At 34.8% G+C, this 26,820-nt stretch overlaps 1 protein-coding gene across 13 annotated transcripts in view; it reads right to left on the bottom strand.

The window, feature by feature from the left end:
* The window catches only part of TRDN (triadin), a 233,563-nt gene that overhangs the window by 11,771 nt on the left and 194,972 nt on the right, over positions 1 to 26,820 (bottom strand). For 11 of the 13 annotated variants that reach the window (XM_088053842.1, XM_088053833.1, XM_088053841.1 and 8 more), the window contains 9 exons: positions 26,694 to 26,741; positions 22,202 to 22,246; positions 21,454 to 21,471; positions 19,768 to 19,815; positions 18,696 to 18,716; positions 14,702 to 14,728; positions 13,598 to 13,633; positions 13,349 to 13,393; positions 12,339 to 12,374 (listed from right to left, as the gene is read on the bottom strand). In XM_088053842.1, coding sequence (XP_087909968.1) covers positions 12,339 to 12,374; positions 13,349 to 13,393; positions 13,598 to 13,633; positions 14,702 to 14,728; positions 18,696 to 18,716; positions 19,768 to 19,815; positions 21,454 to 21,471; positions 22,202 to 22,246; positions 26,694 to 26,741 — 324 coding nt within the window. The remainder of the gene's footprint in view (positions 1 to 12,338; positions 12,375 to 13,348; positions 13,394 to 13,597; positions 13,634 to 14,701; positions 14,729 to 18,695; positions 18,717 to 19,767; positions 19,816 to 21,453; positions 21,472 to 22,201; positions 22,247 to 26,693; positions 26,742 to 26,820) is intronic. The other 2 variants (XM_088053836.1, XM_088053845.1) reach the window with 1 other exon arrangement.

Raw genomic sequence — 26,820 nt, 5'->3', positions numbered from 1 at the left:
TCCAAATGTACATAGAAAAAGACGTAATTTTCAGGTTTTGGAAATAGTCAAACTATTAAAAAAGTCTTTTTCCCATGCTACCTTTATAGATTATGTCCTATTAATTCTCCCAGTGCAAAACTACTCATTTATAAAAGCAAATTTCATCATCATTCCACAACTGAATGGATCTTTTATATTTTAGCTAATTAAACAATCAGACTTTGATATAGACATACTGCAAGTTTCCATATTTTCTGGTAATTATCTCATATTTCTTTTTTCTTTTTATGGCTGATGAATTTCATACTTTTTGTAAACTGAATTATCTGTCTAGTATATTCTAACCTGTTAGGTAAAACAAAGTCAGCTGCCCATATGGTAAGGATGAAATTTGCAGGATGAAATTGTTTCTGTCTTACAATTTTTATTACGGCTTTACAATTTCTGTTTCATGTTACCCTACTTAGGCTGCTTTATCTAGCAAACTCAGCTGCAAAACATGCAGATAAGAAGTTCATTCAGAAAATACTGACATCTTTGGAACTGTCCACAACAGTGTTATGATACAAACCATAGTCAAGAGAACAATTTGAATTTTGGCATACAAATAGGAATACAAATACATCCCACACTGCCTTTGTAATTCCCACATTCTATATGAATGCAGAATGTGTCTTTTAAACTGGAGAGGGTTCTGACTTTGAATGTATTGTCTTATATCTTCAGATCAAATGTTATCAAAAAGAAAAAAGGAGGAACAGTAGGAGAAAAATGTGGTTTAACAGTAGATGTATGAAATAGACATTGTTATCAGCTTAAGCAGGAAAAAAAAAGCATTATGTCTGGGATATACTTTTGTTTAGGATATATTTTACGAGAATTTATATAATTACTTAATTTCCCCTTATCAGTGCTACTGAGGAAACAAAAAAGTCAATGCTGGAAAAGTGTCATAGCAGTGTTTTTAATGCATTAGAATTGATGCTCTTATATGAGGACATGGGATACCTAAGACAAATTAATTTCTAAAAGGCTGGAGGAAGGGATATTTGTTTCTTTTTCACTTTGTGAAAGGAACAAGAGCTTTTACTCCACTTCCTCCTCCAAGAAAAAAAAAAAAGAAAAAGAAAAAGAAAGAGAAAGAAAAACAGAAAGAAAGAAAAAAGAGAAAGTGAAAAAAAAGAAAAAGAAAAAGAAAAAGAAAAAGAAAAAGAAAAAGGAAAAGAAAAAGAAAAAGGAAAAGAAAAAGAAAAAGAAAAAGAAAAAGAAAAAGAAAAAGAAAAAGAAAAAGAAAAAGAAAAAGAAAAAGAAAAAGAAAAAGAAAAAGAAAAAGAAAAAGAAAAAGAAAAAGAAAAAGAAAAAGAAAAAGAAAAACGAAAATGTATTCCTTAAAGTAATTTTTGCCAGGCTGGTTTCAAGAAATGTGAGGAATAACCATCCTGGTGGATTTTACATGTTTCTTTAGCAGAAAGGAGGAAAGCATCCTATAATAAAATTTAATAATCCTAAAGAATATCAAGGTGTTCCCATTTATGTATTACAATGACTAAGTCTTCTTTCTATAAGGCTCAGATAGCTGTTTTTAATACAAGTCACCAAACTGAATATTTGTTAAAAAGAAAACTCTTAGCAAGAACAAGTTTTAAGTTGGTTTTTAAAGGAAAATTACAAGGAATGTGTGACAAATGTTTTCCAGTTTGAATCCAATTTCTTCACTTAGAGGCTGTCTTAGTAGAAATAGCAATTCAAAAACCACAAAAATTCAGACAATCATAGCATAAGAAACTATTTGGTAAGCAATTACAAATAAAAGAAAATTTTAACAACTACACTCATTTACTTGTGACTGCTGCTCAGGAATGCACATGAAGTGCAAACAAATTTCTGCAATTAAAACAACCACACAACGGCAAAAAAATTCCTTCCAACAATTTGGTAGCCAAAGATTTTTTCACTTGCTAAAGCATCAGGAATCGAAGCAAGTACTTCCTCCCTTGCTCCTCTCTTCCTGTCAATTTCTGCCCTGTTATGTAATGTTTCAGTAACATTACTGTATGACAAAGTGACCAGACAAAGCACAGGGCAGATGGGGAAGGGAAATCATGTGGAATCTTTCATAAATATCACAAATTTTTGCCTTCATACTTGCTAAAAAGAAGAATGTAAGTCTTTGTGCTTAGTGGCCCTGCGCAACTGACATTTAATTACATCTTATTTCTTCAATAGAAAAGTTGAAGGCTGAGGGTCTCTGCAGGAGACCACATACTGTTTTCTTAAGTTCACAACACGGCCCATAGATACTTGCTGTTCAAAACAACATGTTTGGGTCAAAATTTAAATTATTTATTTTTCAGTAAATTATTTTCAACTACTTTCTTACGCTGTACAGTCTGTTCATGTTTCTTTATGTACTCTTCATGCAGTACAGTCATACTACTCTCATTCTCAGAAATTACAATGCTTAGTGGGAAGGATAGGAAAAAGGAGAAAAGATTTATATGTCCATTACAAATAAACAACAAATACCACCACCACTTTAAGTCAATTCCATATATCTAAAAACATCCTCTTCAAATGACATTTTTCTAGCATTGTATAGACAATGCATAGACAGGGAAAATAGAGCAATTATGCCATGAAGACACTTCCTTTGTGTCTTATTTTGTGTCTTGAGCAACAAAAGAAAATAAAGAATGTTTGGAAAGTAACTCTCAAAGCTACTTTCAAAGTGTCTGTGTTGCAATGCAATTAATTGCATATCTTTGCAAAGACCATCCAAGCTCTCATATCTGTTTTATCAAGGGGTCTGTCAGATAATAAGTTGTTAAAAGAAAAAGGGCTAAAGATGTTTGAGTAGCAGAATTAAACACTAGCAATAACATTGTTATTACAGCCATGAGAATTCGGATTCTCCTTAACAGTTCTTTTTCAGGCATTGGGGGACTTCCCCAGCAAGGTCCGGAGAAGGTAAAATACATATATTTTACAAGAGTTAATATGCCTTTTCTCACAAATAATTCTCAACAGTGAAAGAAAAGACCACCCAGAAGATTGCTCCATGTGAGTGTCTGCAGTCCCAATTTGTCCCCAGATTGTGAATACACAAAAGAAATCAGCCTTTATCAGTGTTTTAACATAGAAAACCAAAATAGTATCAGTACAAAGTCAGTAGTACATGTCCCTAATAACACTTTCTTAGTATAAAATATGATGAAAATGTGTCAAATCAATAGCACTAAGAGGGCACGCTCATTATAGTTAATATCATTAGATGTGAAAATATCACCACAGTAAAAATATATATAAGATTAAAGGAATAGAACTGGTTAAGAACAGTTATATCTGTCACTTGTCAAAGTCAGTGCTCTTTTTGAAACAAAGCAACGAAGCCCAATGAATGTGATCTTTATTCTAAGAAAATCAGTTCTGCAACAGAAGGTGAAATTTATTATTTCTGTCTTTTAGCTTGAGTGTGGTAGATTACATCTAACAACCATTTAAGGAAAAGATTATTTTGTTAACTGGCTCTTGCATTGTCTAGTAAGAAGGCTAAATGGATAAATAAGCATTATTCCAAAAATGTATATTTATGGAATATTGTTACATTCCATGTTATGGTCACTGCACACAAACCACGAAATTCATGGATAAATGTGTGAACATCCTCAATGTGACATTCCCCTGAAAGTCATTAAAAAAATTCTATTTGTTAGACAGTAAAATCATGCAAGATGTAACAGTGCAACACATATGTGGTAATGCAGACACTTCCAACAAAGCATAGCAATAATCAGAGCACACAGGCTTTACAATTTTGCTAGCATTGAGTTTTCAAAGGAGTCCAGTACTGGCATGATTTGTGTTATTACTGAAACATAGGAGCAAATGGATGAATCATTCAAAAAATTGTATATAAGAGAAACCAGAAGTTATCGAATTTTTTCTCAGTGCAATAGTAATTACAGGAGACTACAGTGGTTTTGGTAGGCAGCAAAATTGAATTGGATTCTCTTGCAATAGCAATTCAATTCTGACAGTGTCATGGTAGAACACACTGTGTGCTGGTCATGAAATTTAGGCACGTTGACATGACATTGTCAACTTATTCCTATGTCCAGTACATTCAACTACTGTAATTTCAGTGTATCACAAGAAAATCATTGCTTCTAAATAACTGTCATTCACCTGGTTTAAATTTTACATACAAACACATTTGTATACACAAAAAAGATAAAACCAAAGAAGAAGGAATAAATAATCAGGAATTCTTTTATGTTAGTAAGAATGGATACGAAGTAACAGGAAGTTAATACCATATATTTATTTTGCTGTAAAGGCGTGGGATAGAGAAAGGAGGGGAGGAGAGAAGAAGGGAGAGAAGGGAAACAGTGTATGATAAGGTGGATAAGCAGCTAAGGAAAGGGATGCTAGTGCTTGAATGATGCGAGTGATTTCTTCATTTCAGTTATCATTCTAACTGAAATCCTTATTAAATGAAGGTTTGGGGATTTTTGGATTTTGTCTAGCATTATGTTCACACACTTGTCTTCCTCAATGAGAACTCCTCTGCTGGGAACAGCCGGACTTCTTTTATGACAATAAACACCAGTAAAGAGTTTTTGAAATGTCAGTGTTGAACTCTCTGATAAACCTGAGCTGCTGGCAAACCCTGGTAGAACCAAATTCACCCTGCTTAAAAACAGGCACTTGAGGCTCTACCTTCTGGATTTAGCTCTAGCCATGTGATATAAAGCATAAAAGGGAAGTAATTCAGATTCTGAAGGGATGAGTAACCCATTGGAGAAGTTCCTTTCTGATTTACCATGGAGCAAATATGCTCTTTTCTAAGTGCTTAACATTAGAAAATATCAGATCTGTGCCTGTGTGCTACTTACAATGAAAGATGGAGCTAAATTAGAATGTCTTCTTCACCCTGAATTTGCACAATTATGGGAATAAGGAAAGACAGGAAGAAGCTGCAGGAACTCAATAGACTGCTTTCTTAAAATATTTCACAACATCTGCTGCCACTGATTAAAAAAATTGTATAACACAATGTAAAAAAATTGTATCACATAATTAGGATTTTTCCACTGGATTTCACTATACTGATGATAGTCTGGAAACATGAACTCACTCCAATATCAGGATGCCTGCTTTTAGCTGATAATTTTTTAAAAACAAAACCTATGCTGATGAAAAAAATATGACAGCAATTACTTTCCTAAAGCTGAAGAAGGATTTGAAGAAATGGCCATTTATCTGAAACAAAGATAAATAATCTCTGACTCAGAAAGCTGCTGAAGAATTACATTTTGTATATAACTTTACTTCCACAAAGCATGTCATGGGAATACATAATATGTACTTTTTTCCTCTTCTCTTGCAATGTGATTTAAGAAGATATGCCAGTCAAACTAAAGGGCAAAATGAACATAACAATGTTCACTAAGATACTAGACATTTATGTTTTGTTTGTGGTAAAACCATTCAGAGCCTTATACAGATATATTATTTCTTCATTTATCTTAGAATAAATTTCATATATATTTACAAGTGTTTGCAGCCATTTAGTTTAGTTTTAGAAAAATTTTTTGACCCAGTTAAGGGGAAAAAAATGAACTCATTGTTCAACAGGTATAAATAACATTACTAATTGAATTAATTTTTCAAATTTAGGCAAAACAGACTCTCTCTACTAGGCCTAAACCAGTGTGCTAAATAATACATTTTTCATAGGTTTTTTTTTTTCCCATAGGCTGTAACCCTTGTATATTTAGTTACACCAATCTGTCCTGCATTTATAGAAAACATAAGTGTTTCTTTAATAATTTACTAGACAAATAAATTTTGGGATTAACATAAGAAGGAATAAATTAATGAGTTAATTGTAAAAAAGCACAGCTTTTGATTACCTTTTAGCATTTTTAACTTTTGCTTATCCTCCAATTATTTTTTTTTTTTTAAATATCCTTTATTTCTGGGATTTTTAGAGAAAAATTAGTTTTCCCTTATTCTCTGGTATAACTTTTTCCATCCTCTTTTGATATAGAAAACCACTCCAAAGTCCTGGGGCACATTGTCAAGTGTAGTCAGAGTGGTCTAATAATGTTTGTAGACCAAGACTTAGGGTGAACTTCAGGCACCTTGAGCAAGGTTTAGGTTGAGTACCAGCGCCTACATTTGAAGTCATGTTCACAAGGCAGATATTCAATGACAGCAGGAAATATCTCTCTGCTGTAAACTGCAGAGCTCTCTGGATGTCAAACCTGGTGCTGTGCATATGCGTGAGGCACGAGCCATCTCCATGCATTACTATGTGTGCCTGGGAGCATAAAAATTAGTCCACAATTATTTTACCTGGTAACCATTTTGAAGAATTTTACTGAAAGAGGTTTCTGAAACAGAAACAGACCTGTCAAATAGATGTCTATATGCCTCTGATACCAATGACTTGTATTGACAGATCTGGAATTGTGCAAAACAGAGAGGAACAAGCAGCTTGCACTCCACTTACATTATTTTGTAGCTTGGAGACCTGAGTGCCCCCCTGGAAAATAGGACCTATAGAGCTGAGTCTTTCTATTGAAGAGGGCTTTGAAAGAATATCATTCTAACTCCTTAGAGACTACACAATGACTACAAAGGTATAAAGGAACAACCATTGTCTCTATCATTTTCAAAGCAAAGTACCTACAGCTGCATTTTGTCAAGGGCCTGATGGAGATGGCTTGGTTGTACTCAAAACATGTCTCTGGCAGACAGGGATTGTTAATCGTGTTTCTGGATCCTAAGGAAGTTTTTGTAGGAACTGAGCACTACTTCAGCAGTTTTCCCTCTTCCAAAACCAGGGATGTAGGATGCAAAAAAATCTGTGCTTGCGCAGTAATGTGCCTTATATAAACCTTAAGCTTTATGGAACCTCTTTGACGGACTGCTTTGGACACCAGAATCTTCTAAAATAATGTTTTGGCTCTGACCTTGTATTTTAAACTGGGATTTGATTGGCAAGGACTCATTCTGCTCATTGATCTTCAGGATTTATCCCTTACGGATTTTAATAAGAGCCTCTCAATGGAATCTGTATAGCATGTTCATGGTTGTGGCACAGCTCAGGTTTGCATAATAATCAAAAGCTCTCAATAGCTAATAATGTTCAAGTGTTATTAATATATAGCTAATATTTTGTTATTACACTGAAATGAATTTAGTTGTTAAACTAAACTGAATCATCCCTTCTTTTTTCGCTCTGTTGACAGCTGTGAAATCTTATGACTGCTTTCTGGGTAGGTGGCCTTTAGACTGATTCCAAATAACTCTTGTCATAAGGCAAAGATGATTGAGATTCACTGTCAGAATTCCCAATTGTAAACATATCTAGACAACAAATAAACTCAAATTAGGTAATTAAATTACCAAATATAGCCAAAAGTAAAAAAGATTAATTTAGAGCTAGGGATAGATGTTGAAGTATCTCCTGTAGAAGAAATGTCATGAACCCAAAGTGCCTGTAGATTCCCACTGTGAACTTTTTTGTTTTGAAAAATAGAACTTAAACCTTTAGGCATTTAAATAGTATCTCCAGAACTCATAATTTAAATTATAATGTCACTATGCTGAGAGGCTATTTATAAACACATTATTAACATAAAACCTGATATTTTGTTCTCCTTTTTGCGTGTCTTTACAGATTTTGAGTTTCAAAACTTATAACAACCTATCAGAAATTTTTCAATGACATTTAATCAGTTTCAGGACAGATCCTAAAGTTTTCATTTTACCTAGTTACTAGAATATGGCTGAAATTTCCCACTTGGATGTCTTTTCTACATAGAAACAATCAGCAAGATTAATTCAAGGTAAATTAAAAAGAGATTAATTAATCCATTTAAAATGTTGTGTGTAGATGCTTATTCAGAATTAAAGTGGCCTCAGTAAAAATTTCACAGTAGGTTAAACAAAATTAAATCAAGGTCACTTTAGTTCTTAATAAATGACCACTCCAGCATTTAGCATTGGTTAACTGTGCTTTTTAAAAATATGTATCTTCTAACTGGGAAGTATTCCTCCATGTCTTCATTTAGACAATCCTGATGAGATTTAGTCTCCAAGTATTTGCTTAAGAGTTGACTTCAGAATAATGGAGTGACTAACAAGTTGCTGGAAAGCCTGCATATACAGGCTTGGTCCTTATAATTCTGACCAACATGGAATGTTGAGACATTCCTGTACATGCACTGAATAGGGGACATTCTACATGGGCTCTCCTGCAAGCAGCTTTAGTGCACACTTCATCCTGCTCTCATGCTGAGTTCTTGTACTGGAGTGAGATGAACACCCCAGAAAATCTTAATGAGAATAACCTGCACAGACACAGGTCTTGTGAATAAATAAGAACAGATCTTTTACAATAAATTCTGAAACTTCTCAGACTGTCAGTTCCTTCTAATGGTATTCTAGCAAACAGCAGACTTTGTTATGTCCAGAAAACAACAATATAAATATTAGTGATTACTGCTGAATTCTGGTGAGAAAATTCTAGTCAGTATAATTTTATGCAGCTGAATTTCTGGAAGAAACTGCTGAGAGTATACCAGAAGCATCATACATCTGAGACACACAGGCTGGGTTGCAAGGAGAGCAGAGAACAGAGTATCTGCAGGTATCTCTCTATAAATGAGAGATACCTGCACTGCAGAGATGAAGTTCCTGCCTTCTCTTTTGACTATTGTGCAATATTTTAAAAAGTCATTCAATGCTTCTAAATTATAGAATTTTAACAATGTTTGTGCTTAATGAAATTGACAAAACTTGCTACTTCAGAACAATGAAAAAGATCATATTTTACTCTAAAGTCTTCAAATGCTCCAGAACCAAGGGAAAAATGAAGTAGTCTTACTCTCTTTCAAAATATTTGCATATGGGAAAAATCCCATACGTTGCCCTGCTGACAAGTTTACATCCCCTTAGCACTGATGAAATCTCCTTCATAGTCTCCCAAGTGGCTGCCATATCAAATCTCACATCAAATAAAACTTTCTGCTTTATTTTTTTTTAAAAAATCATCTTTGCTTTGGAAAATATATTACTACACAGAAAGTGCAAAGCACTAAAACAACCCCAGTAATAAACCAATCCCCACTGGCTTAAAAGACATATAATGAATTCACTCCCTGCAGTTTTTGAGGTTTTCATGCGGTGATTAATGTGGCATTGAACATATATTGATAATATAATTAAATATTGCTCTTTATGCTAAAAAATATTTGAGAATTGGTATTGCATTTGAGAATCTCTATCATTGCAGAAGTAGATGAAAAATCTAGCTTTTCCTTCCACACAAGTTCTTGCATAGTATGTTCATATAAGCAGTGTTCCAACTCTGCTTAATGTTAATTTCAGTTTTCATGGAAGTACAAGTTCTTTAACTAAACAGTGGGTATAACAGTTCCCACATCAAAGAAAGTTTCAAACTTCTAATAATGTATGAGGGTAGATGCACAAATTATGTAACTCTGTTTAGGACACATCTATTTACAAGGAAGTTATGAGTGGTATGGCTTCACTTGACCTTGAGAATAATCCACACTTTAATTAAAAAAAAATATGTATAAGAATAGTATCAGTTTCATTTATTCTCATTTTCGTGCTCTTGCAACACAGCCTGTCTTTATTTCTGCCACACTTGCACATCTGTGGGCAGTAAAAACGTCAGCCCCTTCAACTAACTCTATTCTAAATGCTATGCGCGTTGGTTTCAGAGTTTTCATCCTAGAGGGCAGTTGGAAGGTAATGAGAATAAATATAATCAACTTTTGATCTATTTAGATTTTCTTTCTCTGATATGAGCCTTGAAACAAGGTAGAATGTGTATAAGTACAGCTGTTCATATAAAAAATACGGCAGATAATACTCACTAGAGAACTGAATGTGTACACTCCTTAAATTTCATTCCAAGAGTTAAAAAAATTACTTCTGTTTGCTTCCAAATACATTTGTTATAAAATGGAAGTAAATATGGAGTTCCAAGAATTCCTGGTGTTTTGGTTTTGTTTTTTTTTTAATTTTTTGAGGTTTGTTTTGTTTTGGTTTGGTTTTGGTTTTTGGATTTTTTTTTTTCTGTTGGCAAATTTCAGTCTCAGTACAGGTGTCAACTTTGACAATTAGGAGAGGAAAAAGAAGAGGGAAGCATTTATTAGTTGTTTGCAGATCTACAGGAGAGTGAAATTTAGTGTCTACTGCACATAGCACCATTATTTATGAAAGGTAAAATAGTGCTTAAAATTCTGTTCAAATGTGGAGCATGCTAAAATTGCAGCTATATACAGATTTTAAAATCACTTATTCTTCTGTGAATCTGCCTTTTAATGAGGGAAAGGTTGAAAGGTTCTGAGTAAAATCTAAGTACATGGGAATCTATTCAGCTTTTGAAGGCTGAATGAAGATTTAGTATTCAAAGTTTTACATTAGTTCAGAATATGTAAATCCTTTTCTATTTCCATTTATCAGAAAAAAAATATTAGTATTCAGTGCACTGGGAAAAAACTACTGGCTTTATCTGCATACAGAATAGGCAAAAGTTTTCAAGTTCCAATTCAAGCACACATGACCTGGGACTTGATCTAAATTTTAAAATTCTCAATATGAGCAAATAAATAAAAACAATGATGTTCTTCTGGATACCTTTCATCCATTGTCTGAAAGCTAATTATTCTTTTCAGAGGACAAAGAATATTTTGAAAACCCTTACATTGTAGGTTTTGTTTGCAAAACCAGTTATGAAGAACTGATTTTGCAGAGCTGCTTATGATCTGAGAAACATCCAGTCAAAAATAATTACCCAGTGATAACGTACAATTAAATTAAACAATCATAATAATTAATGTAAATGAAAGCCACAGAAACACAGTTTTTGAATGATATAAACTTTGTGGGAGTGTGGTGGTCAGGAGAAAGTCCAGGGAGAGAAAATTTTTAGTACATCCTTGTTTTACTCTAAATTTGAGATTTTGATGCATAGGAGAATTGTTTTCTGTCATGGCAAAATCTTTAGTTTACTGTACTGGTTATATATTATGATTAGCACTTCCTGATCTATAAAAAAATCTGTGTTAATTAAATAACAATAAATTTTTGACAGCATGGATTCTACCTTCTGTATCTGTCAGTTGATAACATAATAATCAAGGGGAATTAAAGTCTATATCTGACTCCATATCTCTGTGTTCCTGATTAAAGAAAACAAGATTAAAAAAAGTCAGGCTGCTCTTTTATGTAAATGTAGTTGCCTTTATAAAACAAAGTGAGCCATGTGTGTTAATACTTTTGTATAATACACGTGGTAACAAATCCAAGTTATATTTTAGGACTTAATTTGTATTTTCTCTTCCTTGAAAACAGATTTTCTGCACTTGTTATATACTTAAGTACCTTTTTTTTATTCTATGGTTTAAAGTTTCTACATATGGATAAATACATATTTCTAAATAAATAGATACATATAACTGCACATATATTACACCTTTTGTATCATGGATGTAGGACTCCAAATCATTCTGCTTACAGTAAAGAGGTGAAAAAAGCATGTGCAACAAAATAATCTGGATTATTAGAAGTGAAATACTTTCCTCAGTAGGTTAAGACTACAAAGTTGCATTAGGTGGAACCATATTCACATGTAGTTCATATTTTTTTTGTAAGGCAGTTAGACCTCAGGTGAGATTAAAGACTTTGATCCTTGTCTGTCATGAAATAATGCAGTTCCTTTGAATTCATAGCTATTAATTTAACTTAGAGTCAAGAATCTGGAATATGCATTTTCTTTTGCTGTAAACTAGTAACATGATTGCACAATGGAGGGAGATTTTCTCCTGAGATGCCCATCTTTATTCACCATTTTTGCTGGAGTGGAGTTGGGGCAGATTGTGATGGAAGACAATATTTATTAATGTGAGAGAAAACAAATTGAACACATTCCTCCCTATGTCACTTTGTTATAGAAAATAATAATTCTTCTATGAGGAGAAAATATTTGTTTTAAATACAGTGCTTCCAAATTAATTACAGACCTCTTGTTTTATAAGGTAATCAGATGAATATGCATTTAAAAATTTAGGAAGGTGGTAAAGCAGTACCACATCAGCAATTCATTCTTCACAGGAACAAGATTTATGGATTTGATTTGCCTGGCTTGTCTCACATCTTGTCCCATAGACTTGAAGTAGAGAAGTAGAAATGCAAAAATATTGTAAGTGTGATCTCCCTTAAAAAAACAAAATACCCAAAACAAACCAAACAAAACCAAACTACAAACCAGAACTTGCCTGAATCCTTTACAATAAATGAAAATCATGTACCTGATGTCAGGTTTTGATGTCGTGGATCTTCTTTTACTGGTGGGACACATTAAAAAAACATAGATAATAAATTAATCTACAGTTTCAGGTCAAAATACTGAAATAAATTTCAATAAGAAATATTTGTTTCTTCGAATCATATCTCAGCCAGGGATTTCTATAAACCAGATTTTTTTTAAGTCTGGCTCTCCTAGTGAATAATTTAAACAGAAAAATAATAATAAATAATAATAAATAATAATTTAAACAGATAATTTTTCTGTCCAGCAAAACCATATAAGAAACTTCTTCTAGACAGTAGTTTAGTGAACTTATACCAGTGATGCTGTTATCATTTGAGGTTCAGGATTTCAATATACAAATTTTATACACAAGTCACTGCATTTAACCAATGTAGAGAAGATATTTGTCTTCAATCAATTAATAAAATACTGTAATTTATTGCTATTAATTATCTCTAGAGGTATAGCATAAACCATTTCTCCATTTGCATATTACTGTGAGAAAACAATCAAGGCAGTGCTGTGTACAAGAGGTTAGACAGAATATGGGGGATCATAAAGTCTGTCTTGTGTAGGAAAAAGAATGCTTCTCGTTATCAGTGTAGTTATTTTACAGCATGAAGCTGGTGACCTAAGGCATCAGACAAGCTGTGGAGATGAACTTTGCACTATCTCAGTAGGGAGCACAAGAGCAGACTGAGTGGGGACTGCTAATCCTCGGCTCTGGAGCTGGGGGCTGCACAGGTCACTGCTGTGCCAGCCAGGGAGGGTCACAGGGAGGGCACGGCTGCAGCCAGATTGGATGTGCTGATGGATCCTTGACACCCATATGCAAAGGAGGCACCAGACATTCAATTACTGGGGATTTATATACGATTCCATCGTTTTGGCTTACTTGCATGTATGTAGAAAGACTAAAAAACTCCTCTTTCTAATCCCATAAAAATCCCCAGACCTGAATGTTTGCATTTTTATTGCCGTTTGCAGAGATTTTAATCCCTTTATTACCTTTAGTTTTTTCATCTTTCAGCTGTTTCTTCTCAGTTGGTTTTTCTACAAAGAAAAAGTAGCACAGTTAAAGTTTGGTAAACTGACTGTTGAATAGATTTTACCTAGAGTTTTCAACTAAAATTCTTTTAGAATTAACACAGATATTTTATAGGTTGCCTCAAACAACAATATATGCAAATTTGCAATCTCATAGTATTTTTATTGTGATTTTCTACATATATATGAACACATGTAGTATATTCCTACCTTCTTTTTCCTTAGTTGTCTTTGGTTTTTTTGTGGCTAGAAAGATTTGCAAAGAAATAACATTAAGTGACAGGCATCAGAAATGCAGGGCTCTTTTACAATAGGAACATTGCACAAAGATTCTCTCCCTGGTAATTTCCCTGGAAGAATTACTGGGGTAAATGTTTCTCCTGGCATGTTTACAGTGTCTGTAGTATTGCAGCATTGCCTGATACACTTAGTGACAGTAGCAGTTCTGGGCTTTGTGTAGAGCTAGAAATTGTTTGAATAATTCTGGTTGCAGAGTAGTTTAGAAAATCCTGATAAAGACTTTATCATTTGAATTCTGCAATTCCCTAACTATTGCCAGATTTACCTATTTATTTGTGGCTAAAATACACTAGGGAAGGACTCTGCCTATTGCTAGCTTCTTGTGCTGTTTCCCAGTGTGAATTCAAACATCTGAAATTAAGCAAACAAAAATTCACAGGATGTGGAGCTAGATGGACTTTTAGAATTATCATATGTGACTATTCAGAAGTTCTGCAGCAATTGATTGTGTTTTGTTTTATTTTATTGAAGGTTGTTTTTCTTAGTCTACATTCACTTAGAGCATGTGGTGTTTCCTTTCCCACATTCTTTTTCCCCAGCTGCAAATGCATTTGGTCTGTGACTCCATTCAACAAGGCAGATTGAAATTAAGCAAAGTATATAACTTCAGGCACCTGAGACCAGTTCAGTATTCCCTGTTGACTACAGCAGAAAAATTGCTGGCTGCCTTCAAAAGGTTCATTTGCACTCTGCATTGTCCAACCAGTAGTAATAACGCTTTCTTCAGTGTCCTCTGGTGACTGTGTCACCTGATTCACACCAGCTCTTTCAGTGAGGATCACATGTGTCTAGCTCACCAAAACATGCTGCAGAAGGTGAACAGTGAAAATGAAAATCACATAATCAGATGAAAAGGAGAGCCTATGGCAGAGACCTGCGTAGCTGCAATGCTGCCACTCACCCATGCTGCTTTACATTATCCCTGTTCCTTGCTGATGAGCAACATGCATTAATCAACACTGCTATGTTCATTAGTTCTTTCCATGAGGCATACTAGAAAAATGTAATATTTACCTGATGTTGGGATTTCAGCTGTTGGCTCTCCAGGAAAATAACCAATAATGAAGAGAAAGGGGGTGGGGAAGGGAAGCAAAAGAACAAGAATTTCAGTACCATGTTTTTTCAAGGCAAGCAACCATTTAAACAGATCTCTTTCATCTGCAACTTTTCTGCAGGGTATTAATTTACAAACAAATGTGCCTTAACAATGGGCGTGTATGTAGAATTTCACACTGAAACCTAAGAGTCTTACTCTTTGAAGTACTATAATCCAGCATGCAATGATTCCTGCAAATGCAAACACTGTGCTAATCAAAGCTTTCCAGCAAGCAAATATTTAAACAGACTTATTTTTAAGTGTGTCTTCAAGGTTATAGCTCTCTGTGCTATTTTCCAAAAAATGTATTCAGTTTAATTGTTACCTCTCTTTTCTTATTGTCTACACCTCCCAGCCAAAGACTGACCCTGACCTTGAATAGCTGGCATTGACCCCTAAGTGTTTCTCCCACAATAGCAGTTTGCCTTTTAAGAATTAAATCTCTTGAGAGATTTTGACTACATCTTTCCACACCACCTAGCACAAGAGAAGTGTATATTCCGGTGCTAATATAATACCCAAAATAATTGATGAAAATTGGTCAATCCAATGGATAGAAATTCTCTGGTGTAAGTCATCATCACTCATTTTAAATCAAAGAAATTAATTACATTGTCATTTTGAACCCAAGAATTTTTTACCCATCACTACTTCATTAGTCCCAGTTTTAGGTAAGAATACAGTTTGAAAGAAAAATAATGACCTTGCTACCCAAGCAAAGCCTCTTTTCTTAGAACTTAGAGCAGGACAAAAAAGGAATAAGATCACAAAGCATTTAAGGGTATTCCTTTGACTGAGTTATCTTTGTACTTTCTTCCTGCTGAGTTTTGGCTTCAGATGAACACGAGCTCACACCAAGGTGTAAATGTTTCAGTCAATGCTTTTTCAAGAGGAAGGCTGAGTAATTAAGCATCATTTTCCCTAACACATCCCAGGAAACTTTTACTCAAGTCTTGGCCCATAAGGAGACCTGTAAATGTCAGTGCTCAATGGTTAGGCACCACAGGCATTCAACAAAGGCCAGTTTTGCTGCTATTAAATGCTAACATGCTAAAGTTCTTTAATATTTACCTTTTTGCTTATGATCTTGCTCATAGCTTCTGAAAAACGATATATTTCTGCATTGTGACCCATGGAATAATTAGCAGGTTTTCCCATTTTCAGAAGAAAAAAACTAAGATTTTCTCTGAAGTACTAAATCTAGGAAAGAGTTTCATGCTCTCACTTCTTAATGGAGGGAATGTCTCTCTGAGGGATCTGGATGGGCCCAGTTATGTGCATGTACTATAATTTAGGATTACTTGATTTCCTTAGACAGTCAGGTACTGGAAGACTGATGACCTGAAGGGCAGTTGGTCTGATTCTCTCTTGCATGAAATGTAAGGGCCATTCCCTTTTCTCATTGCATCAACAAACTTCTACTAACTCTGAGAGCATTGGGAAACATATTACCCCTATTATGGGGCTTTCATGATAAACCTAAGTGGGAATATAATTTGCCAGTTCTTAGGGTCTTTATTTAAAGTATCAAGCCTACATCTTCCTCCTCTTGACTGCAAACCGCAGTTTGGCATTCCTTCATGTGTAAAATCTGCCACCAGCTTTGTTTTCTCTTCAAGGTAATGTCAAACAATCTGTGAGTCTTTATTCAGTATGCAGGGAGTAAATTCTGTTTCATTACGCATTCAAGTTTGATGTACAGTCAATGGCTGCCAAAGACCCTCCCGTACACTAAAACAGAAATAGTGAAAAAGAAGATGATTTAATAATTGCTTTTAAAATTCAGTGAGTGGCTGTGTGGTGTATACTTGCCTTCCAGGTTAGACCATGGTAGCAAGTTACTACTATGAAATTGTATGTGTCCTTAATTTAGGTAGTTTTTAAACTCAGCCTTGTCTTTCTGTTTATACCTGCATTCCCTAATGATCCAATTTCTTAACCTACTTCAACCACATTTGCTTTTACAGTAAGACTGAGCAAGATACAGTGTGTGAATGAATTCAGCTGAGGATAAATATATTAATTTATTTTACATTCCCACTGGACCTGAACTCCAAAATCAGTGGGTATTTTGTGTCCATTACTGCATCTCATACTGAATTACATGATAGCTACGTTCATGTTATGGTAAGTACACTGTACACCTGGCTAAGAAATACATGAAGCAAAGCTATATAGACCTCTATAAATAAAGAAGGTAGTGATCCAGCTAAGTGTTCTCCTTTAAGTGTAGAAAATCAATTTAAAATAGATAGCTCTGGTGCTTAAAATCTTAAGCAAGATATATTCAAGGATGGTTTGCTAAAAAAGTGGCAGTGTATAGAGAATAACTTTTGTAAATGACCATAGGTCTGTTCATTACAGTTTTTCCTTCTTTTTCCTATTTCTTTTTCGGTTTTTCTAAAGGCACTGTTAACCTTTATAATCATTTAAAGCAGCAGAATATAAGCTCAAGAATGTGGTACAAACATCCCTCTGCAAAGATCAAGGGAAAATATCCTGGCTACTCCTTATATTCACAATATAGCAGGGTAATATAGCTCTTGATAAAAAAACATTGTAGACAGTGATTTTTGTGATGAAAGCATAAGGAATATGTCACTTAAATCTGTGATGAACCTCTAACAGAAGTGAGTGCCATTACTGGGTCTCTCAGATAAATCACTGCAGAAGACATTACGTGTCAGTGAACAGATTCAGTGAAAACAAGACTGAAAAAAAGTGAATAACAGAATTAAATGGAGGAAAATTTTCTTAAAATACTGGCAAAAATGGAAATAGGCCCATGGACAGCTTCACAGGTAGTAATAATTTTTCAATAATAACTTGAAAATGGAACGCTGCAGTTCAGGGCTGAAAGAGATCCTTCAGGGTAAGCACATTGCAGATGCCTTGTGCTCACACTTTGGCTTTACATCTGGGGTTCAGAGTAACACTGTTTCCTACAGGTGTTTAAGAGGGGGTATTCATCCTCTCTAACTTTAAACACCTAGCACAGATGACTGGTCTAGGATGTTGAAGTGAATCAGTTTGCTTTGCCTTGCCGTCAGCTTACTTTCCATCAAAATAATACATGGTTTGGTCTGATGTGCAAGGCACAGCACCAAAAAGAAAACACAGACCCCATGGTAAAGAGGCAACAACTAATTCATCTGTGAAAGTCCATACATCAGCATTTTCACAATTCAAAGCATGCAGTACAAACACTGTCCTTCTGATTCTTGTCTGACCATGCTTTGCAGTATGTAATGTATAATGACTCGCCACAATAAGCACAGAACTCTTCATCTGTTCAGAAGCCTTCCAAAAATGACCTCAAAAAGTACATCCCATGACTTCAGTGGAAGTTTTTGCAATGTGGCAAATTCCCTTTGAATCCTCCTTAAAAATAATCTAAATTGGAAATATTGCTTTCTCTTCTTTAATTTAAGGTTTTTTATTTAAAAAAGCTTTTATGGGAGCAAGGCCAACAATGTGCTCAGTGAATTAATGATGTAAGTAATTTCCAAATGGTAAAAGAAGTAAGGAAAAGGTTGTCTTATTCAGTTATGCTACATGCTATTTTCTTATTTTCAATAAATATATTTGCATAAATATAAATTATACATCTACATTCATCTAAAATCAGCAGAATATCAGTTTTTCTACCAGTGTAATTTACATTATTTTCTAGGGAGTAAAAATTGCAGAGTTTGAATCTTCCAGCTTCACAGTATTGCACTATAAACATGCTTGATTTTGTTGTGTTTGGCTGTTAGTAAGCAGATTACTGTAAGTAACAGTAATATTATCTGTAGTATAAGCAAGAAAATAGCATTATCTAACATGACAAAACTGCAACAATGCAAATTGAGAGAACATGCATCTGAAAAAAAGGTTTCTATTCCATAAGAAATAAGTCATTACACGTACTTGCAGTGTTTTTCGGTTTGACTGGGAAGCAAAAAGAGGAAAGAAAAATGGTCAAAGCAATCAGGTTCAGCATAATATTATGGCAGAGAATGACTTCATTTGTTCTATATGTTTCTGTGCATCAAAACATATTTTTACTAATCTCACAGTAATTAATAACAATCTAATAATGAATGATAGTACTAAGGGTGTTCTCATTTACAGATTGTAATTGTTTTGCTAGGATTAAGGATGACTGATATTAATGATAAAAATTTTAATTCTTCACTTATTTCCTTTCATGAAGAAGCATGGAACAGCTATTTTTAAACCCATGATGATAGTCCAGAGTGAAGCTGAACAATGTTCCTTCCTATACCAGCATCAGTTTTGCTCTGTCTTGTGCAAGTGAGACTGTGCATGAACTATGATATCACAGACATTTACCACAGATGATGGATAGTGACAGATCAAGACCTGAATAAGTTATCATATGATACCTGTGATTGATGAAAATTATAGCATAGCTCATCCTTGGGGTCTAACAATTTTGTGAAATCCAAATAAAAGGCAGATCCCCACAAATTATTAGCAAAATGGAGCTATTTAAAGATGGCAGTTTCAGAAAGCTGTTCAAATTCTTTGCTGGCATATGCCTTTGACATCAATGGAATTACAGAAGCAGAAATTTGACCTTTGATATACACATATATCAATATGTGTATATCACATATGTGATATACACATATTGATATATACACATATTGTGTATATCACAATATGTGATATATCTATATCTTAAAATGATGTGTATATCATCATTTTAATGATTATATTTAATCATTTAATAACACATCATAAATGATTGTGTATATCACAATATGTGATATATCTATATCTTAAAATGATGACTAGCATTACAAGTATGTACTGTGCTATTTAGTTTTTGGTAGGGCATATCATGGCCATTCTGTACATCAAAATAGATCACAGGGCCATGGTTTTGGCATTTGTCATATGCAATTGTATTTCACTACTTCTTTAATTAACATTTTCAAAATAAATATGCAAAATAAAATGCAGGAGTGCTTACCAGGTTTTGTAAGGGGAACGTCTTTTTCAGGTCTGACTGCTTCATGCTCTAGACAAAAAACAACAGCATAATAAAATTGCCATAATGTTTCTAAATTATATTTTGCACTTGTGATTGTTTCTCTTTGTGTTTTTTTTTTTTTTTTTTTTAATAAGAAGGATTGCATGTATGTTTTTCAGGATTAAACATTTTATTTCTCTTGTTCTATGCTGTAATTTTGAAAAAGAAACCCACAAATCTGCCACAAAATAACAAAGTTCATTAGTACTGCATATAGCTTCACAAATATAGCTACCATTAATGCCACTAAGAGTCATGCATGTGTCTTAAGGAAGAATTAAGTTTAGTAGGGTGTCCTATAATTTTTTCAATGTAATTGTTATCTATTTTCAATTTTTATTATTGGAGAGTGCAGAGTAAACTCAGCAACCATCACTCATCCTTTCTTCTTGATTCAGATTTACTTGAGCTGAATTCCCAAAGTCTTGGACACATACCATTACATATGAATAAATTATATTTAGATGTGGAAAATGCATCTCATCTCCCCATGCCTGCTTCCCTACCCATCCCCCATCTTTCTACTTTATAATTATTATTGAAAAAATTATAATTTATGTTATGTTGCTGGAAATAGAAAAGTTGAAGGAGCTTTTTTTTTTTTTTTTTTCCAAAATAGGTCTAGCAAAGAAAAGTCTTAGAAAGACTTAGAAAAAAACCCACCCCACTGATCTCATAGCACAGCAGCAGATATGCAATGGAAACTGGGGCCAAAATACATTTTAGGGCTGTGGAATCAACGGACAGCTCTGTTGGCCTTGTTTCCAGGTGATGTTTCCCACAGCTCAAGAACTGTGCATCACTTTTCATTTGAGAAATGAGGACCCAAAAGCATGCTGTAAAGTGGAAAGTGCTGAAAATATGAATGGCCTCTGAAAAAAGGGCAATATGCCTCAGCTTTCCTGCTACTCAGATGAATAATTGAACTCCTAGTAGCTATGATTTCAGGTGGGGAGACAAGTTGAGAAATGCTGAGATGAAGACATCATGAGATGAAGACATCATACAGAATTTCAAGTGGGAAACACTTTTATGAAGCATGAATGAAAAATTGGTTCAATGAGGAGCGATTAATTTCCCATATCTGGAATTGTTTTGATCATTAAATTATTTGGAGAATTAGTTGACAGTTTTAATTATTATTATTGTAGTTTAATCTGCATTCTGTGAAAGGTATAGAAAACTAATAACTAGGCTGTGTGGTAAGTTAAGGTATGGACTCTTCCTTAAGTTCTTTTTGACTGAGAAGGATTCAGGATGAAATCAAATTAATTTCTGTTTTTCTTTTTTTAACTTAGCAGGAACATTTATCCAACCTGGGTAGTTTTGAATAGTGTTCTTTAAAAAGCTTGTAACTCCTATACAAATTTTTGGTTTTGGGACATTTGATACGGGAAAAGTAGAATGAATTGGCTCCTGCACTGAAGCAACTGGTTATGCAGAATGGACTTTTAAATATCAACTACAAGACAGTATGTTAAATGAAAGGAATGGAGATAAAGACATTATAATTTCAAACAAAACCAGAAATTGCCAAGGGCATGTTTCTTTATGTAAACGTAAAAAAAGACACACACATCCAACAATTTTACAGGAATTTTTCAGATTAAGGTAAGAATCACATACTTGCTGGCTTTGCTTGGGCTGCAGAAGACAAAAGAGGTTAAATTGTAAAAGTTAGATACAGAAAGAAGAGAAAATATGCTCTTTTCTCCCCCTTTATTTTTAGCATTCAAGTATTTTATTGGACTCAGTTCTCACTTGTTCTTAGCTCCCTTTACTTGTGCAAGGATGCACAGAATTTGAATGCCTAAAGTTTATACAGTTTGGTGTTGACTGCCAGTGATGACGAGAATGTTCTAATTCCTTGGCTGACTCTTCACAGCTTCTAGAACATTCATTATTACTTGTTTTGGTTTTTTTTTAATTTTTTTTTTATTTTTACTGACAGCATTATATTAAAAAAACTATAAGGTCTTAATCACAGATAAAACCCAAAGATTTAGAGTTTAGTCCCAAAACCATTTTTTCCATAAGACTGATCCAAAGTCCTAATCCATCTGGTAATTTATCCTGATATTTGGTATCCTTTCAGAGGTCTGATTTATAGCTACAGCTCATTTCATTTCAGCTCTAGCTAATAAGTAGCTAAGGAGCTGAAAGGCCTTCACCTGTCTTCATCATTGGAAAGAAAATTTTTTATGGAACAGAAGCTGAAATTGCCACTCTGTTGGTTTTGCTTTGTTATCAGTTACATATTTTAAAATACTATAAAAAAATATTGCAATGCAAATGAACTACACTAGATGAGTGCTGAATAGTGTTTAATACCCCCCATCCACCTCCATATATCCAGAGAATCACTTATTCTTACCTGACTTCTCAATGGGAGTTGTCTTTTGTTGTTTAATTTTCTCCTCTGTATCGTGAAAGCAGCATTAAAATCACAATGTGTTAGCAAGGTTCATATAATTGGAAAAATATTTCTATATGTGATATTATGCATAGGGTTCACAATGACAAAATAAATGCATGTCTTCAGCATCACTATCTCATTATAGCACTGTAAAACAGCATGCAGGCATTATGAGTTCTGACTGCATGGTGAGATCATACTCAGGGAAAAAGCAAATTACTGTCTCAGGTGTCGAAAAACAGCCACATAACCTTCAGCGATTTTCAGGCAGGCACTCAGGTGGAAACCATCTTGTTCCTGCATTCAGTACACCTCTGCCAACAGCACCTGAGTGCCTAACAGCTTGGTATTAAACACAGCTAAGAAGTTATTTTTAGACCCTGCCTAACCACAAACATGGTGGCAGGTATCCACATGTGTCTGCACTCTGAAGATGAAAAAGACACCCAAGGACGTAGTAGCTCACGGAGGGACACAGGGGACAGTCTGAATGCCAGCCCATACCACCTGCTACTGCACAAGCCTACCTAGACCTAGCTGGACATCTGTCACAAGACCTTGGAGCAGTCTTCAGCTTCTGCCAATCTCATGGGAAGAGCTGCCCAAGCCCACATGCCCTTGAACTGCCTGTGGACTTGCTCAGCACAATTCTCAGATGATGTGGACCCAAGTTAACATCAGACACCAGACCTGAACTTCTTCCTCTCCAAGTAAATTGGTGGGACTGCACTTTTGAATCACTTTTCAAAGGGGTTTGTTTTACCTTCCCAATGTCCCAGTCAGGTGGAAACTGGGATGTTTATGTTCAGATTTCTACTCTACCCAGTTTGGTTGATTTTAAATTCACCCTACCTCATCCTTTTATAGCTCTTTTATAGCCATTTTATGTCTTTTTCCATAATTGAATTCAAGCCTCTCTCCTAACCTCCTAACAATCACATACATTACTAAATTCTTCTTAAATATGCTTAAGACACTTTCAGACTGTATTTGCTCTTCCTTTTCCTGAAAGCAACTTGCAGCCACCTGCCTTTGGCCCCTTCCTTTCCACTAAGACCTCTGGAAGGCATCAGGTTGAAGATGACAATGACTGGGTGGAGATCAGGTTGGGCAGATATGTCTTGAGCCCCTTCTCTTGCTTGTTTGGTCTATTTCTGGAAGAAAATCAGTACTGATGTGGTCAATTTTACGGAGAGATAGAGCCCTATGGCTACTGATATTTTCTATTATTTGGAAATTAAATATATTTCTGCATCGCTATGCTTTAAGTATGTTTTCTGGTGTGTGACAATTTAATTTCTCTTAATTTGTATTAAGTTTAGGGAATTTTTATACCCCTTACTCAGCTATTGTTACTGTCAGTTTCTTTTGAAAGCAGTGAATCAAAAATCTCTTCTCCATGTCTGTGAAGCTTCAAATGTTTTATAGCACAACCAGTAGCTTGAAGATGCAACTTATTGAAAGTGTCTTTTTTCCTGCTGTAAAAGAGGTGTTTTTACATGTAACAGTGCATTTCACTAATTTAGAGTGGGACATGAAACTTTCTATGTACCAATACAGAAGAAAACCCGGTATGCTGACTTTAAACAAAGGCCCTGTGACATGCATTGGATTAATGACAAGTAAGAATCAAAAGGCTTCTCTTTCTTTGGATATTATCCTAACACCTTTGAACACTAAATAAGATATTTTTCCTTTCCAAATTCTGTTGAGAATATCCAACAATATTTGCTTTGTAGCTCTGGGGTAATAAGTAAGGAAATAAGTTTGTGAATGAATGGCATATCTGATTCATTTGAAAGTCAGGGTAGTGTTTCTTCTCAGAATGAATTTATTCTTGAAAATTGGGCTGGCATGTGGATATACATTCATCCGGGAATGAATACAGTAATTCTCTGGTATTCATTCACCTACCTATTCTGCAGTCTAACCACACAGTAAATATTGGTCTGCTGATTCCATGGGAGAACACCCTGATACCTTCCCTGGCAGAATTATAGGTGGTGACTGCTTGGATTTTTCTCTGAGTTTCTAGCCAGAAGGGAAACTGAAGGAGTAGAATATCCAGACTTAAGGAGAACAGTTTCTATAAGGGAATAAACTTCAAGACATCAGGCTTCATAAAATAGTTCTGCTCACCACATTCAGTATGAAGAAAAGCAGAGAAATACATATGATGAGGATAATACATATTATTTTGCCAAGAACAGAAGTAAAATTCCTAATTTTTCATGTATTTTTTTATGTACCCTATCATGAGGAGTCTTGTAAATAAAAAATTAAGCAATTTTGAGGACTTCATGAAGTTATAAAGAGTAAAAAAATAAATTTTATTAATATTAAAAAAAAAAAATCCTGATTTTGAGTAAGCCAAAAGTTTAAAGTTCTGAAATCTTTCATTGAAGAGAATTTATTTGCTCTGCAGGGCTCCAGTTTTGCAGCACTAAAAACATTAATATTAATTTTTTTTTTTCCCTGATGTACCTAATTTAAATGGAAAAAATAAGGCCATAAACATTTCTCTGTGTATTGCAGGCAGTTTCAGCAGAATTACATCAGGAATGAATTCCCTTGCTTTACTTGCTTTCTCTGACATACACAAAACACTCTTTAATTTAAACTTTTCCCTACGGGATCAATATATTTTCTGAAATTCTGTAGTATTTCAGTCATATGATACTTCTAAGTCTGATGACAGGAGGCATAGGAAAAATATTTGAAGCTGCACTGAATCAAGGTTAAAAAGGAGGCCACTGTTTTGTACAGAATTAAGCTTTTATAATTCAAGCTGCTAACCCAAGAGCGCTCATTGGCACACAGCAGGCACAAGCACTGTTACCACCAGTGCCTGCAGATTAATACTTCCAGTCTTCAAATGAAACTCAAAACAGCCCCTGTTCTCCAAAGGAACCATTAATCACCTGAGAATAGAGATTTTATGCTAAAGGAAATTTAGCAAACATTTTCCTATTTTTTTTCCCCTTCAAACACTTAAATTCCAAGGGCTTGGTGTCTGGAGTGTACTGTATTATGCCAGAGTAAAATCCCAGTCAGCCCAATATACTGGCTGTGACACAGTGCTCTGATGTTTGAGAATGCCTTACCAAGGAAATTTATTTTGTGGATGAGATTGGGCTAATTGTGCAGCAGGACTGATTTCATTTGGCAGCAAAGGTGAGTGGCCATGCCACCCATCCACACAGCCCGCTTTCTGGCCACCACTGGGGCCACCAAGCTTGGTTTCCTTGCTAGGACATTCCTGCCTTGGCTGAACTCACCTAATGCCTGAATCATCCTGCTAGCTGTAACTACACAAAAAGTGATCAATGAATTAAATAAAAAGCTTGGCTTATTGTCTTAGAAAGAAGAAGAGAGAAATATTTTTTCCCTATTGACTCAAAACCAATACATCCTCACTAAATCAGATCCTCAAGGCTACCAGAAAACTTCAAAATGTCTATGAAAATACTTAATTTACAAGGTAGAGTATTGTACATTAGAAAAATGAATGAGAAAAATATTAAATACGTAGGAGAAAATGTTTTCTTAAAAATTAAGAAAAAGAAGTGAAAAAAAAACCTGCATGCTTATCCTTGAACACATAAGGTTTAAATGGTTTATTTAATCACTTATTCATGAGCACTTCAATTCAACGTGAAGTTCAAATAGCAGCACTGCCAGCAAAGGTCAATGGGATGTGGATACTTGTTTTCCAGTCCCAACTGCCTCTGGAGTGGGGACTGTAAAACCACTCAGGAGTGGTGTAAGCTGAGCATCAATAGCTGAGTTTTCTGTGACGTTACCCTCTTAGTCTTGCTAATTCACATCAGACCCAACTATGGATCCTTGAGTGTCTTCCTCCTCAAAAAACATGATTAGGACAGAGCCTTAGCTTGAAATGGGGACCCTTTTTCCTGCTCACTGAAGCCAGTAAATGCTAGCAGTTTACCTGAGTGCACAGTCAGTCCAGGGTTAGTGTTGCTATTCTTCAGCTCCTGTTACTTTTGAGTTCCTGGAAGTGGAGGCTGACTCGACTGCTGAGTGTGTACTCAATGAGATTGCAGCTTCCCCTTTAGGGGGGACCACACTCACTTAATGTAATAACTAATTTACTGAAAAGGTTGAGAAGGGTTAATTCCCTGTACACCTCTTTGATGTAGTGCAGGGCAGTAAAGCACTCCTTCCTCACACTCTGGGAAATGGGTTTTGCTAATGCTTTTTACTACACCACTGAGAAAAGTCACAAGAACAGTCAAAAACTGTGACAGCTGAATCCTTTTAGTTAAATTTTACCCTTATTTTGTTTCTCTCCAAGACACTGAAAAAAAAAAGCAATGGCACAAAGCAAAACACCTGTGCCTAGCTCAAGGAAGTCTCCAAGTTTTATAGACCTCACATATCCTTATTAAATAGATCTGGTTGTAAGTGGAGGTTACTTTACCAAACCTACCTGGCTTAGTCTGAGAGACAGTTTTTTCACGTTTAACACGTTCGTGCTCTGAAAATAAGAACGCCTATATTAGAAAGCTTTTTAATTTTTGTAAAATTTTAAAAATAAAAGATTCTCATTATAGTTC

Source organism: Pseudopodoces humilis, chromosome 3, assembly GCF_049639895.1.
Source record: "Pseudopodoces humilis isolate 2021_Gansu_Grassland_sample_001 chromosome 3, ASM4963989v1, whole genome shotgun sequence".
NCBI classification, from domain to species: Eukaryota; Metazoa; Chordata; class Aves; order Passeriformes; family Paridae; genus Pseudopodoces; species Pseudopodoces humilis.
Note: the sequence above shows the minus strand (reverse complement) of the source record. Positions and strands in the feature narration are given on the sequence as shown.